Source organism: Nyctereutes procyonoides, unplaced genomic scaffold (genome assembly GCF_905146905.1).
Source record: "Nyctereutes procyonoides isolate TBG_1078 unplaced genomic scaffold, NYPRO_anot_genome, whole genome shotgun sequence".
Classification (NCBI taxonomy): Eukaryota; Metazoa; Chordata; class Mammalia; order Carnivora; family Canidae; genus Nyctereutes; species Nyctereutes procyonoides.
Window position 1 is genome coordinate 22,310,297 of NW_026575034.1, and position 15,187 is coordinate 22,325,483.

Here is a 15,187-nt window from a genome sequence, read left to right on the forward strand (position 1 = left end):
ATATTTACCTTTCTGTGAATGCCACTGAGGTTTGCTGAATGTACTATCTTTTGTTTTGTGTTACAAGTTTTATAGCTCCATTTCCTGGTTTTTATTTTTCCTCCACTACACACACCTATCTCATCCTTTGTGATATGACGAGGATGATGATGATGATGAGGAGGAGGAGGATGACAATGACACTATGGTTGCTAACCTATGTCTAGAGTTAACATCATATGTCAAAGTCAAACCTGAAAATCACATTTTGATGCGGTGAAACATACGGACAATGGCTCGGCGGATCTCCTTTGTCTTGGCGCTGTAAATGAGAGGGTTGAGCACAGGAGGTACAAAGAGGTAAACGTTGGACAGGAAGACATGTATGTAGCGTGGGGCGTGCTCCCCAAAGCGGTGCACTACAGAAACCCCAATCATCGGTACATAAAATGCAAGTACAGCCAAGATATGCGACACACATGTGTTGAGAGCTTTCAGGCGTTCCTTGCGGGAAGCGATGGCCATGACTGAACGCAGAATGAGCACATAGGAGAGGAAGATAAAAAATATGTCCATGCCACAGGTGGATATAAGAACAAAGAATCCATAGATGCTGTTGATAGTGATATCAGCACAGGCTAGCTTCATCATGTCTGGGTGCAGGCAATAGGAGTGAGAAAGAACATTGGATCTGCAGACAGGCAGCCTCTTGAAGAGGAAGGGAAGGGGAAAGAGGGTGATGAAGCTCCGGGCAGTCACAGCTACGCCGATTCCAGCAATGACTCCATTGGTGAGCACAGTGGCATAGTGCAGAGGATCACAAATGGCCACATAGCGGTCAAAGCTCATGGCCAGCAGAATCCCTGACTCCATCATGGAGAAGGAATGAATGAGAAACATCTGGATCAGACAGGCATCAAAAGCAATGCTGCGGGCATTGAGGCAGAAGGTTCTGAGCACGGTGGGCAGTGTGGCCATGGACATGGCCATGTCACTGAAGGACAGCATGGACAGGAAGTAGTACATGGGCTCGTGGAGGCTGGGCTCCACTCGCACGGCCTGTAGGATCACAGTGTTGCCTCCGAGGGCCACGGCATACATCACACAGAGGGGCCCTGCTAGCCAGGAGTGAGAGCTCTCCAGACCAGGGATGCCAGTCAGGAGGAAGGAAGCAGGATGACTGACATTGAACAGTCCCATGACAGGGGGAAGCCAGGGCACTGTATAGGTTCGGACCTGGAGGACTTTGGAGAGTTGCCCTTTCTGGGGAGCAGGGGCCAGGGAGTAGGAGACACAGGGCATGAAGTCCACACAGTGGGAAACTGATGCCTTCCTGAGATCACTGCTTAGGGGAAAACATTGGCAAACTTCCTTTCTTCATATTTCCTCATCATCAGGCTTCAGGCTGGGATAATAACCCTCTGTTTTATAGATGAAGGAAGACATTGGTAAATACATCAGTTAGGTAAGAGAAAATGTTTAAGCCGCGTATGTTAAGCCGTATTCTCTACAATTTCGATATGTCCTTGAAGCAGCATTGAACGTGTTAATAGAGAACCTTGGCAGGTTGTGGCATCAGGAACTCACATTATTAACCCCTCACCACGTAGGCACAGCCTTACCCGGGTTTTGTTACAATGACACATGTTATTCACTGCATTCCCAGACCTTAACTGCACAGACTTTTCTGTCTGTGAGACTGATTATAGTTGGTATTCTCCCGTCATTCGGATGATCTGGAAACTCTTTCACCTTCATTGCCTCATGATGATTAAAGACAGGGCTGGAAAGCTTTGCTTCTGGCAGAACTGTGTCAGGCAAAGGCACTCTTCTTAGGCAGAGGAACTCCAGAAATATTTTCCATTTCCCCTTCTCCCAACCCTAATGACACAAGGCCAGAGCCTAATCTCAGAGTCTTTGCTGAGGAGAAGGAAGGAGGAAGGGGACCTGGGAGCTTCCGGTATCTCAAGGCCCAAGAAGTGCTCCAGTGAGGACTAATGCAGCATTATTACATGGGGAACATGCCTGGAATTTCTGGGGTAGTATATGACTCGGATCGCCCCGTGGTTCCCAAGATCAGTGCCACCTCTCTGTGTGATTCATTGCATCCGTTCTAGTCACAGAGCTCAGTCTGTGCCCGCCTGGCCTGTCTCCCTCCAGGCATGTGATTGCTTGGGATCCACCACTGAACAAGCCCTTTTTTCTTCTCCCTGAATACAATTCCCATTCTTCATACAACCACCAGTGATGGAATTTAGGGGAAAATCCCCCAGAAGACAAGTGAGCAAAAGTGAAGGGAACAGAGAGAAGGAAGAAGAAACCAGGCTTCAATGAGCATGACTCTGGGCAGGGCAGGACCAAAGCCATTCTGCGTGTAGGGATTTAAGTGTTAGTATTTGTGGGAAAGTGGCTGCCCGGCAGTCCCAGAATCACATTCTTTGTCATTCCCACTCACTCATGGTGTGAGTTGTCTGGATGAATGTGAAGAAAGGAAACCAGGAGAGAAACCAAGCAGTAGGGAGCACATTATGTGTCAGATACTCTGCAAGGAAAACATTGCATCCACTTACCAGGCTAATCCATGACAGATGAGGAGGCTTCTGGCCGTGAGCCTGCCTCCCACCACAGGGCAAGTAGCTGGTGATGCCTCAATTTGCATAGAGATGTGTAAGGCTCTAATATCTTATTCAGTCCTTGAGGCACCATTAAGGTGTTGGAGGAGAATTTGAAAAGGAAAATAGAGTACACATTTCTGGACGGAGATTTCGAAGGTACTCTCGGACCCAGGGGATGGGCACAGACTCATGTGGCAAACAAGAGGCAGAAGTCCCTGTCTCCAGTGCTGGACCCAGTTCCTGCAACCCTGGAACTCAGAACCCTCCCTTTCTCTGCAGCCAACAGGGACCAGGTGGTTTAGGGGAAGGGGTGCTGGAGGGGTGAGGAGCCCTGGGGCTAAGCTGGCTCTGGTTTGCCCTGGCTGTGTGAGCTTGAGAGAGTTTTGTTCTCTTTGTAGATCAAGCCCCTTGCCACTTGTCACTGCTGTTTGGATGTATTCTATGATTCTTCATGGATCTCATGTTCTGTAACATTTGAACTTCTAGTCAAAGAGAGAATGCCTATAAAGTTTGCTGTGCAAGAAGGCACAGATAGGCAGAGATGGAGTTGGGGGATGAGCAGAGAGGCTCTTCTGATGACCAGCCTTGAAACCAAGGGCAGAAAAAGCAAAAGATTAGAGATGCTTGGCCAAGTCAGGCTCTTGTAAAGTTTAGGACTACCTGATTCCCTTATTCTCTTATTTCCTGGGCAGCTTTCACAGGCTTTAATGTCAGAATTCCTAATCAAATGGAAGGTTTTGTAATGTGTTCACTCAGCTGTTAGTTTGATCCATTTTGTAGTTTGTGAACCCCTTGCTCCTGGATTTCAGAAGTTTGCCTGTGCCGAGCTGACTTTCCTCCCTGGTCTGTGGGATGTTAATGAGTCATAGAGACCTGGAGCCCAAGTGCATTGAATCTGCCCAGTGAGCTGTGTGCACAGAGAATCACAGCGCAGTACCCAGAGTTGCACAGTTAGTGGCTGTGCCAGAACAGGGACCCCAGTCCTGGGGCTCTGCACCTGCTCTGCTCACTCTACTCAAAACTCCCTTGTGCTAACCTCCAGGCGCTCTCTCCCTTCTCATCTGTCATCTCCTCTTCAGGGTTTCACTTCTTCTTAAAGCAGACTTCAGGTGAGTCAGCTAGCTGCCCCCTACAGGGTTTCAGAACTCACCAGAAGCCAGACAGAGGAGAGACACTGGAGGAACAACACACCCTTCTCTCTATCAGCTAGCATGAATTCATGACTGCCCATTTTGTATCTAATTCTAAGCCTCCAGAGAGAGCAGAGTGATGCTGCTTTGTGTCTGAAAAGTCATCAGGAAGGTTTTAGCCCCTAGAGGTCCTTAGAGACCATGGAGAATAAAGCGTGCGCTCCTGTTTTTGAAAAAGAATTCAGTAATTAATTAGCCAGTCCAATTCTCTACCCCGTGCAAGACACCATCTGTGATGGAAGGACAGGAGTGTAAGAAATGATCTCATTACCTTCTACGGGATCCTGGGACGATGTAATATGTTGACCAAGTCCAGCATTTAAAGTATCAACAGAAAATAACCAATTTTGCTTTACTGACCCCTTGGAATTAATTGAATCTGGCTAGTTCTTTCTTCCACCCTGGACAGAGACAGAGTTTCCTAAGATTTCTGGTCACGTTCAGAGGATCGCATAGTCTCTGGTGAGCCTGGTGCATATTCACAATGCCCACGCTCACATAACGGCCAGACGGCCCAGCATTCAGTCACACTATTCCTCTCCTCCCATCCCTCACTTGCTAACCTGGCTTTTGATGTTTCCTTCCAAAAGGACAGAGTAGAGACAGTGGATGATTCACAATCCATGAGTGCTTCAGGTAGCTGTTACCATGCTTCCTAGGTGTGTTAATTTTTTCGACCTCTTTGATATTGTGTTTCATAGATTACTGAAGAAGCTTCGTTCCCTCTTTTACTTCTTCTTCACTTGATGTAAATTAATATCTCTTTATTCTGAATGGGTGATTATGATTTCACCCTCCACAGGTCACCCTTGTAGAACTGTAGGCTCTGTGGACCAAATCAAAGATACCATGACAGCTGTCTCTAGCATACAGATCATCCAAGGAATGGTCAACCTTCCACTAGTGTAGCAAACACCCACCTCACAACATCACTAGTCTCTCATTCCAACAACGGGCACTGTCATTTCTCTATTTCGATTTACAGGCATGAGTAAGGTACCTGTCTGCCACGTCTCTCTTTCCCCTAATATCAAGTAACATGTTCTCTTGTAGAAGTCTTCAGGATTCTTGACCCAAGGTAAAATGGGCTGTACCTCTCTACTCCTTTCTCTTGGGTGTGGAGTATGAGGTTGAGGACTTAATTCTTTCCAGTAGTCCTCTTCAGAAATCTTATCCTCTGGGACGCCTGGGTGGCTCAGCCATTGAGCATTTGCCTTGGGCTCAGGGCATGATCCCAGGGTCCCGGTTCAAGTCCCACATCGGGCTCCATGCAGGGAGCCTCCTTCCCCCTCTGCCTATGTCTCTACCTTTCTCTCTCTCTCTGTCTCTGAATAAATAAATAAAATCTTTACAAAAAAAAGAAAAAAGAAATCTTATCTGTAATTCACAACTCTTTTATAACTTTAATTAGTGTAGAATTTCTCAATCACAGAACTATTAATATTCAGGGCTGGATAATTCTTTTTTTAATAAATTATTTTTTATTGGTGTTCAATTTACCAACATACAGAATAACACCCAGTGCTCATCCCGTCAAGTGTCCCCCTCAGTGCCCATCACCCATTCACCCCCACCCCCCGTCCTCCTCCCCCTCCACCACCCCTAGTTCGTTTCCCAGAGTTAGGAGTCTTTATGTTCTGTGTCCCTTTCTGATATTTCCCACACATTTCTTCTCCCTTCCCTTATATTCCCTTTCACTATTATTCATATTCCCCAAATGAATGAGAACATACACTGTTGAGAAGATGTGATTTATGTATACAATGGAATATTACTCAGCCATTAGAAACAACAAATACCCACCATTTGCTTCAACGTGGATGGAACTGGAGGGTATTATGCTGAGTGAAGTAAGTCAATTGGATAATTCTTTATTGTGGTGTGATGTCCTTTGCTTCCTGGAATATTCATCAGTATCTCTGGTGTTCACACAGCCTTGTTCCATCCCAGTATTGACTTCCAAACATGCCCTGAGACACTGCCAAACATCCCTGTGGGACAAAGCACCACAGGGGAGAACCACTGAATCCTGAATAGGAGTTTAAAGTTTTGCACCCAGTTCTCTAAAAATTAATTCCAAATTTCCCCCAGGTTGTTCATTAAGAAGAAAGTACCCACTGTTCATGTATTGACCATTTGGGGATATGAAGAATTCATTTTAAAATTCTGTTCCTTGTAAGTGTACATGTCATAATCCTGGCAGATTGTAATCTGTTCTTCCCAAAGGCCACTTTGGAGCTGCAGTTATCCAATTTGGAGTTTGCCTGTTTCCTTTATCGAACCCTTCCCTCTGCAAGGATTTCAGCTTGTGTGCAGACATTGCCTTCATCACTCCCCTTTCCCATCATCTCTGTTATTCCTTGACTTACCAATGTAGTTCAGAAAGAGGTCTTATGCATCTGTTGCAGGTTCTCAAACACTACTCTAGTTCATGCTTCCTGCTTCCAATCTTGTGGCCTCATCATTTCCTCTGGGTGGATTTCTGTCACCTAAAGCTCTTCCTGCTGATTCAGGATAAGCCTAAAATTCTCTAAGATTCTTAAGCTCTAAGCTTCATTATAAGCCTTATGTACTCTGTGACTCTTCTCCTAATGTTTAAGCTTGTTCATGACACTCTAGGTTCTTTTCTTTTCTTCATGAGGGAGTTTATCAAATACTACTGAATTCTCTACAACCTTAAATAAATTAAGGACTCCGTGTTATATTCATTGCCTTGTCCTCACTACGTAGCTCATTGCTTGCATCTTGGTTGTCTTTGAAAATGAATGAATGACATTATTGTCAATGTCATAATCACAAATGAAGTCTGGCATGGCTTTGTGTGATATAGATATTTAGCAGCTGCTGTTGGGTTGGAGTGAGTCTGTGGGCACGTGCATATTCATGACATAGCTAACGATGTTTCTGTAAGTCAGCAGTTATTACATGGATCCTCTGAGAGTGTCATCTGTGTTTAGTACTATTCACTGGTTTTCAAAGTTTCTTTAAAACTTAGACTTTGAGGGCAGCCCGGGTTGCGCAGCGGTTTAGCACCGCCTTCAGCCCAGGGCCTGGTCCTGGAGACCCGGGATCGAGTCCCACATCAGGTCTCCTGCATGGAGCCTGCTTCTCCCTCTGCCTGTGTCTCTGCATCTCTCTCTCTCTCTCTCTCTCTCTCTCTCTCTCTCTCTCTCTCTGTCTCTCATAAATAAATAAACAAAACCTTAAAAAAAAACCTTAGACATTGAGAAATATTTTTGGAGATGAGAAATAACATGAGCAGTGCAACCAGCCATTTTCAGAATATCACCTGGGATTTGGACTTGCAGTCAAAGAATTTGAACCATATTTTTGGCCTCAGTAGATTCTTCCCAAATACTTCCTCTTTTATTTTTTCCTGAAAATTTTCTGGTATGCTCAGTAAGGGAACCTATTCACAGTGTCCTCAGGCTATGGTTGCAAAATTCATTTTGAGGCTATGAAGAAGTAAGGGATGTGGTTCCTCTTACCCTAATATAACCTGGAGGCTCAATAATATTTGTTGAATAAAATAGTGAATGATTAAATGAAATAGCCAAACACCACTGTTATGTATCTTGTCTGTGCCTAGATTGATTAAAGCTTTCAGAATTCTAGAATATGAATCCTATATCCATATTGTTATCAATTGATAAGTTAAAAATTACCAAAACATCCTATTCATATTAAAATGTAAAACATTCCTTATTTTAATAAATTATGAATACTATGTGGCAAAGGGATATATCAAAGATGCTCAACATCACTCATCACCAGGGAAATACAAATAAAAAGCACCATGAGCTATCACTCCACACCTGTCAGAATGGCTAAATCTAAATACTCAAGGAATAACAAGTGTTGAAAGGATGTGGACAGAAAGGAATACTGTTGGTGGGAATGCAGACTGGTGTAGCCACTGTGGAAAACCACAAGGAGTTTCCACCAAAAATTTAAAATAGAAATAACACTTGATCCTGGAATTCTACTACTTTAGCTGAGTATTTACCTGAAAACAGTAACTTTTAGTGATATATGCAACCTTATGTTAACTGCAGCATTATTTTCAATAACCAAGATATAGAATCAACCCAAATGTCCATTATAGTTGAATGGATAAAGAAGAGGTGATCTACATATAGGATGAAATATTACTTTGTCATCACAAGTGAAGAGATCTTGCCATTTGCAGCAATATAGGTGGACCTAGGGGGTATTGTGTTACATTAAATAAATCAGACAGAGAAAGACAGATCCCATATTATCTTTGCACATGGATTATATTTAAAAAAAATAAGCAGAGAAACAATAGCAGAAATAGACCATCAATACAGAGAACAAACTGCGAGATACCTGTGGACAGAGCAGGTGACGGATGGGCAAATGGGTGAAAATGGGAGATAGAGGTTTCCACCTTTTTAATGAGTAAGTCATGGAGATTAAAGGCACAGCATAGGGTATACACTCAAGGGTATTGTAACAACATCCTATAGTGAGACATGGCAGCTACACTTACGGTGAGCACAGCATAGCATATAGATTTGTTGAATCACTGTGTTGTAGACCTAATGTAATATTGTGTGTCAACTGTACTCAAATAAAAAAATGTGAATTCTGCCATATTGTTCATGCACTTAGGGTCTAAAAGTAGATTGGTCGGGTGGTCTGGCCTGGATTCTTTCATTGTATCTGGCTCTTGCTAGGGCTGTAGTCTCTGATGCTGATTAGCTTTGGAAGATACACTCCCAAACTCGCATGGCTGTTGGAAGGAGGCGTCCATGGAGGCCCGTCCATAGCAATGTTCTTGACATAACTTTCTCCAGAAGGAATGATTTCTGGTATAATGCTACTCAGCTTCCTTTCTTTAATTTTCCAGGTTTTTTTTTGTTTTTTCAATTTTGTGTTTGCCTCACACATGCTTATTTACTCCTTATTCTATTACATAGAAGTGTCACTGAGCCCCCCATCACACATTGAGAGGGTATGGCCCAGGGGCATGGACACCTAACCTGGTGATCTTTGGGGGCGGTGGAGAAGTAAGGTTTCAGCATGTAATGCTGACTATCTGAGTAGTTTCCAGGCACTTGAAGAAAGTACAATCACCTCAAAGCTGAAGGAAAAAAAGGAAAGTTCCATGGATTAAGTGGTTATAAAGCACATGGTGATCACACCTCTACTCCCCTTCCCTTTATTGTTGTCTCTCTGTCCCTCATGCTCCTTCTCTTCCAGTTACTCTCCTTCGTCTTGCTTACACCCCTCTTTCTTCCAGAGCTTCCCGTGTTCCTTCTCATTGTCTCATCCTTTCCTCTTCTCCTCCCCTCCGTCTTCGGCTCCCTTTTCCCCTCCACCTCCTCTCCAACTTCTCCCTCTTGACCTTCCTCAGCAACAGCTGTGACAGAAGTACTTCCTTCTGCTCCACATGTGCAAACCCTATGCTTTAGCTCATGCTGCCCCTTACCTCCTCTTCACACTGCCTAGCCCAACAAAACATAACGAAAAATAAAAACCCAACTCTACATTCCTGACTCAGTCGTAGCTTCCTCTGTTTATTCAATCAATGCATGTAGAGCTTTAATTAAGTGCTGGTCACCGTGTAAAGCATGGTGGCAAGCCTGAGTGTATCAATCATGTGTTCCTAGTTTGAGTTTTATTTTCTTCATCTCATTTTTCATGCTCTGAATTTATAACAAAGTTGCTCTACATTATTTTATTTATTTTCTAAATTTTATGTAAATTCAATTTGCCAGCATATGTGTAACACCCACTGCTCATCCCATCAAGTGCCCTCTTTAATGCCTGTCACCCAGTTACCTCATCCCCCACCCACCTCCCCTTCTACAACCCTTTGTTTCTCAGAATTAGGAGTCTCTCATGGTTTGTCTTCCTCTAATTTTTCTTTTTCTTTTTAAAAATTTTATTTATTTACTCATGAGAGACACAGAGTGAGAGGCAGAGACACAGGCAGAGAGAGAAGCAGGCTCCATGCAGGGAGCCCAATGTGGGACTCGATCCTGGGTCTCCAAGATCACACCCTGAGCTGAAGGCAGGCACTAATCTGCTGAGCTACCCAGGGATCCCCTCTGACTTTTCACCACTCGGTTTCTTTCCCTTCCCTTATGGTCCCTTTCACTATTTCTTATATTCCACATATGAGTGAAACCACATGATAATTGTCTTTCTCTGATTGCCTTATTTCACTCAGAATAACACCATCTAGTTCCATTCATGTCAATGTAAATGGTAGGTATTCATCCTTTCCAATGGCTGAGGTCTACATCATTTTAAATATTGTAGCACAACATAGGCAATGGATTGAGCATTTGTTGAAAGAATGACCTCATGATCCCTGCTCTGTTTGATGAAAATATAATGAATGTGTTTCTTGCTTAAGCATCTGAGAAATTTTAGTGTCTGTTCAGTTCAGTGGTTTCTCATTATTTGTAGAGTGTGTGCTCGGGAACTCCCACACTATACCTTACTTTCTCAATAACAGTCCTTTCACAAGACTGCATGGATCCACTTGTTGTATTCCCAACTATACCATATGTCTCTTCCCAGAGGAGGACCCCAGTGCTCCTGATCAGCGCATGTCTCCAGGTCCTAGCATAGGGCTTTGAATGTTGTATATAATCTTGAATTCAGATATATTAGCCACAATCTAAACCAGGAAACAAAAACCAGGGTCCAGAGACAGTATGGTGAGACTATAATAAGCATATCAGTTCCTTAAACCGAGAAAAATAATGTAAAAAATTGTTGGGAAAATATTAGACAACACACAAGACACAAAGGGAATGTGAAGGTATAGATTAGATTCCAAAAGTCACCTCCAACCGTAGGTCTGGGAAACAAAAGGAGTGGATAGGAGTGTTAATTCTGACCAGATTGGAAGTGGAGCCCCTGAAAAGCTGAAATAGAGGTTGATCAAGTAGGTACTGTTTAGGTGGTGCTGGGGTTTCAAGAGTTCAGATAAGAGGTCTGTGTACCTGAGACTCACTCCTTGGGATGGGGGCAGTGAGGAGAGGAGGTGACCTCTCTGGCTTATTCTGAGGTCTTTAATAGGTCATGGTAAGACTGGTTCTGGAAATGTAGAAAGCTGCAAAATGGAACTAATTACCTTATGGAATTATCCTCTCTGGTACTTGGGTGCGAGAGTATGGCTGGGTTGCCACTGACAGAGACAGAAGAAAAATCTTCCTTTTCATCCCAGCTTCCCCAAGCCCTCATTTGCAGATCTGGGAAGCTGGCTGGCAAAGAAGAAATGCGGTCTGCATAGGCCTACCCCCATATTACAAAGAATAGTATAAAAAAATGGGCTAGAGACAGAGACAGTAACATGGTAACAAGTACAATAAAACAATGAGTTTAATCCTGGGAATTGTCTATACAGGTTTCCAAAGAGCTGAGAAACTGACCAGCAGAAGGGAATAAAATCTAGAGATTTGCAACAGCAGGAAGCCCCCCGCAACCCCTAGGCTGTAGAGTCTCTGGTGGTGTTGGTAGAGCTGCTGCTAAGGTGACCTTGCGTAGCAGAAGCTGGAGCCATGGCAAAGATGCAGACTCATACTTGTTGCTTAGCTTCAGGCAGGAGAGTGGAGGGAGTGACATGCCCCATGCCTGCCAATGCTCCCAACACCTGAACCCATCTCCTGCTGGAGTCTGGGATATTCATGTAATGATAGGAGGAAGAGTTGCAGAAGGCTGAGTAGTGGATCTGAGGGTAAACAGGTCTATTCTTGGTACAGAATAGAAGTATAATTCATTCATTCATTCATTCATTCACTGCAGGGTAGTGGTATTACTAGCACTGTAAGATCCATGATTTCTCATGGACTTTTATTCTCATCGCCAGCAACATGGAAGGGGTTGACTCACTGTAATGTGGGGGAGATGAGGGCAGTTGAACTTCTAGAGTTCTGAGGAGCAGAAATTCTTTTTATAAGATCTTTTCTTTCAAAGCCAGGTAACCAGATTTCTCTGATAACTATTTCAAGATTGGCACACAATCAAGTCTCCTAAAATTCTTTAAGCATTACCCACTCAAGTAGAATTCATGACTCTTTCTTTATAGCATTGTTTATTTCTGCCATGAAAGCAGTGATAACAGTCTGTTATAGTTGGTTCTGGCATGGATGCATGGCCTCCACAGCAGAGAACAATCTGGGGAAGGAGGCAGATCCCCCTACAATGGGGCACAGGGATAGCAGGGAGTGTTGAGTTGTTACACGTTAAGTGGCTAACCTTGGAACAAAACAAACTGGACTCTTGTTTTTAACCATACGAAAATATATTATCCAAGTGAATAGATTTATCCCATAACACATATGAGTACTGAGTTTATATAAGATATGATCAGGGTTAGTTTCAATGGGGATTGAGATCTTTTTGCATTAGGTTGAATTTTCACTGCAGTTTTTAACATGGTGTGTTCTTTCAGAAGAATGGTCCATTTGTTTTTTATTTGATTATTTGCATTATTTGCCACCATCAAGCAAACACCCTTTGCCTCAGTTTCTCCCACTTTCCTACCCTCTCCTGTATCCATCCAGGGGGCAGGTCCAGAGTCAAAGCCAGTGGGTGGGGCAGGGGCTGGAGACCCATGCTGCAGTTTCTTGGAGATGGCTTGTTTTATCAGGGCCTCAGCGTGAGGTGCCTTCCTTGTCCATGGCAGGACACCTGGCTTCTGATTATTTTCTCACCCCTGATGGATGGTAGACTGTGAGTCAGGTGGGCCAAAGCTGGGCTAAGTTGACCCTTCAGATCTGACTGAACTTTCACCTCTCTCCCAGTGAGTCAGGAATTGGGTGGAGGCATTGGGCCTGGTGCTGAGGTGTGGGGGATGCCCCTGTGCTCCCTCTGTATGAGCTCCTAATGAGGATTGGCATACTGTAGACCTCAGGTTGGAGTGGACTGCTACCCCAAGTAGTTAAAAAAAATTGTAACATTTTATCATGTACAATTTCAAACACAGAGAAAACTTGAAATAACTTTACAGTGAACATTGGTCTACTTACCACAGATCCTTGGTATTTCATTATGTTTGTTTTATCATCTCTAATTATGTAGCTATTCTTCTATAATTAATCCCATTTATCTTATTGATAAATTTCAAATTAAGTAGCAGCATCAATGCTCTTCTTCCTAATGAGTTCAGCAGTCTTATAATGAACTGAAGTTTAATATTTTACATAGTTCTTTGATTTCTTTCAGACATATAGTAACACAGACCTTACATTTGATAAGTTTTGCTAAATGCATTGATTTTCTTGTGAAATATGTTTATTACCCATCTCTAGATAGTCTCTGAGGCATATTTATCCACACTATTGATCAGTTTTTCAATATTTATCTTCTTTACAAGAATAGGCACTGTTGTTCTGTATAACAGTAGCTGGAGTAGAATAATGCTCAAAAAAGTGGGGTTCAAAAAATTATTTTGTTTGGTTTTAGTTGAATTGAATGAAGTTTTTAACTTTTAGGCTCCATACAGTGTTGGAGTAAAAGAAATGCTTAAATAAGAAACACACTTGTGGTTGCTGACATATATTTGTACAAAAAATGTACAGTGCATTTAAACTCCATATATGAATCCTGATTCCTCAAATAGATGCGGTGATGTGAAGTCATTGGATATTGTGTTGATCTCTTAATGAGAATGTATATATGTTTGGATGCATACTTTCCAATATGTAACCATAGAAATAATTTGAAATATATTGTTTCTTCAAGTATGCATATGAGTCTCCAATGATTTATAAGATTATTTCTATAAGCTACATGAATTTGTATAATTAATGTAAGAATACAGAGATTCTGTTATGTACTTGGTATATCAAGATATGTGATTGATGATTAGAGCATTGGGCAATTGAGCATATTTGTGTCTGTTTGTATGTATGGATTGAAAAGAGGTAGTGTGAATATTAGTAAACGAATAGCTGAGTGTGACTAGCGTTGTATTTGTGGGAGTCCTAAAATGTCTAGAACTATGTATTTTTATGTTCATACATATGTTTGTATGCCCTGATCGAGGATAGATTAACATAGTAATGGATATGGATGATGACATTAAGGATGATGAGGTTAAGAACAGGATTCTCCTGGGAGCAATTCTCATATGGCCTGGCTCACTACTCATTGATACCTCCTTCTCTTTTATTTTCACTTTCCTTCCTCCCACCACAAAAAAAAAGAAGCCCTGGGATTCCAGGATAGTTATAAATTTATGAGTCCTAGGATAATGAGCTCATGCTACTCTCCCAGCTGGACTCACAGACCAATACATCCAGCTACAAGGGAAAGAACCATCTGCCACTCAGTGAGTGCCTTTCCTTTGGATTGCCCATGAGGGTTCCTTATCTAGAAGGTGTCTCAAGCTTTAACACTCTTATTGCAACTTCAGACAGACTCTGACCCCACATTTCGCCTCCAAACATGAGGCAAATATGTTTCTTAGCAAAGTCAAGGAGCACAGACTCTGATGCCAGGTTCCATCTGAGCCAAAACCTTAATACCAAACTGTGTCCCCTTAATGTTAAGAAGATCTAGATACATCAGATCTCGATTTTGTCTTGAATGTATTCCATGCTTTTGTTTGCCTCCAGTTTGAATTATTGTCTCATATACCTAACTCTTGGGTGTGCAGCTGGAGAAAAAGATGACAGAACCAAATGAATTGAACTCATTCAACTATGTGATATTCAGTCTTAGCTAGATTTTTAGTATTGAGTATGCCATGGAATATAATTAGTGGTGATAACACTGTGGGTCTGTGGATGCTGGTGTATAATTTGTGGCACTGTGTGTATATGCATACATGTGTGTTCATAAGTCTGTGTTCTGGAGGGTATAAATATGATAGGATATTTGAAACATATTGTATAATGTCAGTAAGTAGCTAAGTCTTCCTAAATTCTGTGATTGTGATAGTATGTGTGACCAAAGGAGTGCATGATAGTTTCTATCTGTATGATGTGAGATAGTCACTATGAATATCTGAGTGCCTAAGTGTGTGTAGGAGTGTAAACATTCATATTTAATGGTACCTTTGTGTGACCAGGTGTGTGTGCATGCTCATCCTGTGCAAAAGAACCACATTGTGCTTGTCTCTATCTTCCTGACTTTTCTTCCTGGGTTAATCACACTTAGGAATCCTTAACTGACACCCTTACAGTCCAAACAATGAAAAGTGTTTGTTAGGTGGTGGTAGAACATGTTTTCTTTGGGGTAGAAGTTTTCAGAGTTGCTCTCTAGGCCAAGGAACGTCTGGAGCATAGATGAAATATGCCCTTCTGGTTTACCTAAATTTGCATACCAGGATTTAAGGACAGTGGAGTATATCTCTCTTGTGAGAGAGACAAGTCGGCACTGTTAAGAACCTTTCCATTTCTTCAATAAGTTGAAATA

General features: G+C 42.5%; 1 protein-coding gene across 1 annotated transcript; it reads right to left on the reverse strand.

The window, feature by feature from the left end:
- Nucleotides 1-240: 240 nt before the first annotated feature.
- Nucleotides 241-1,179, reverse strand: LOC129505034 (olfactory receptor 51I2-like). Its single transcript, XM_055317963.1, has one exon. The coding sequence runs from the start codon at nt 1,177-1,179 to the stop codon at nt 241-243; it is 939 nt and encodes a 312-aa protein (XP_055173938.1).
- Between the last annotated feature and the right edge of the window lie 14,008 nt (nt 1,180-15,187).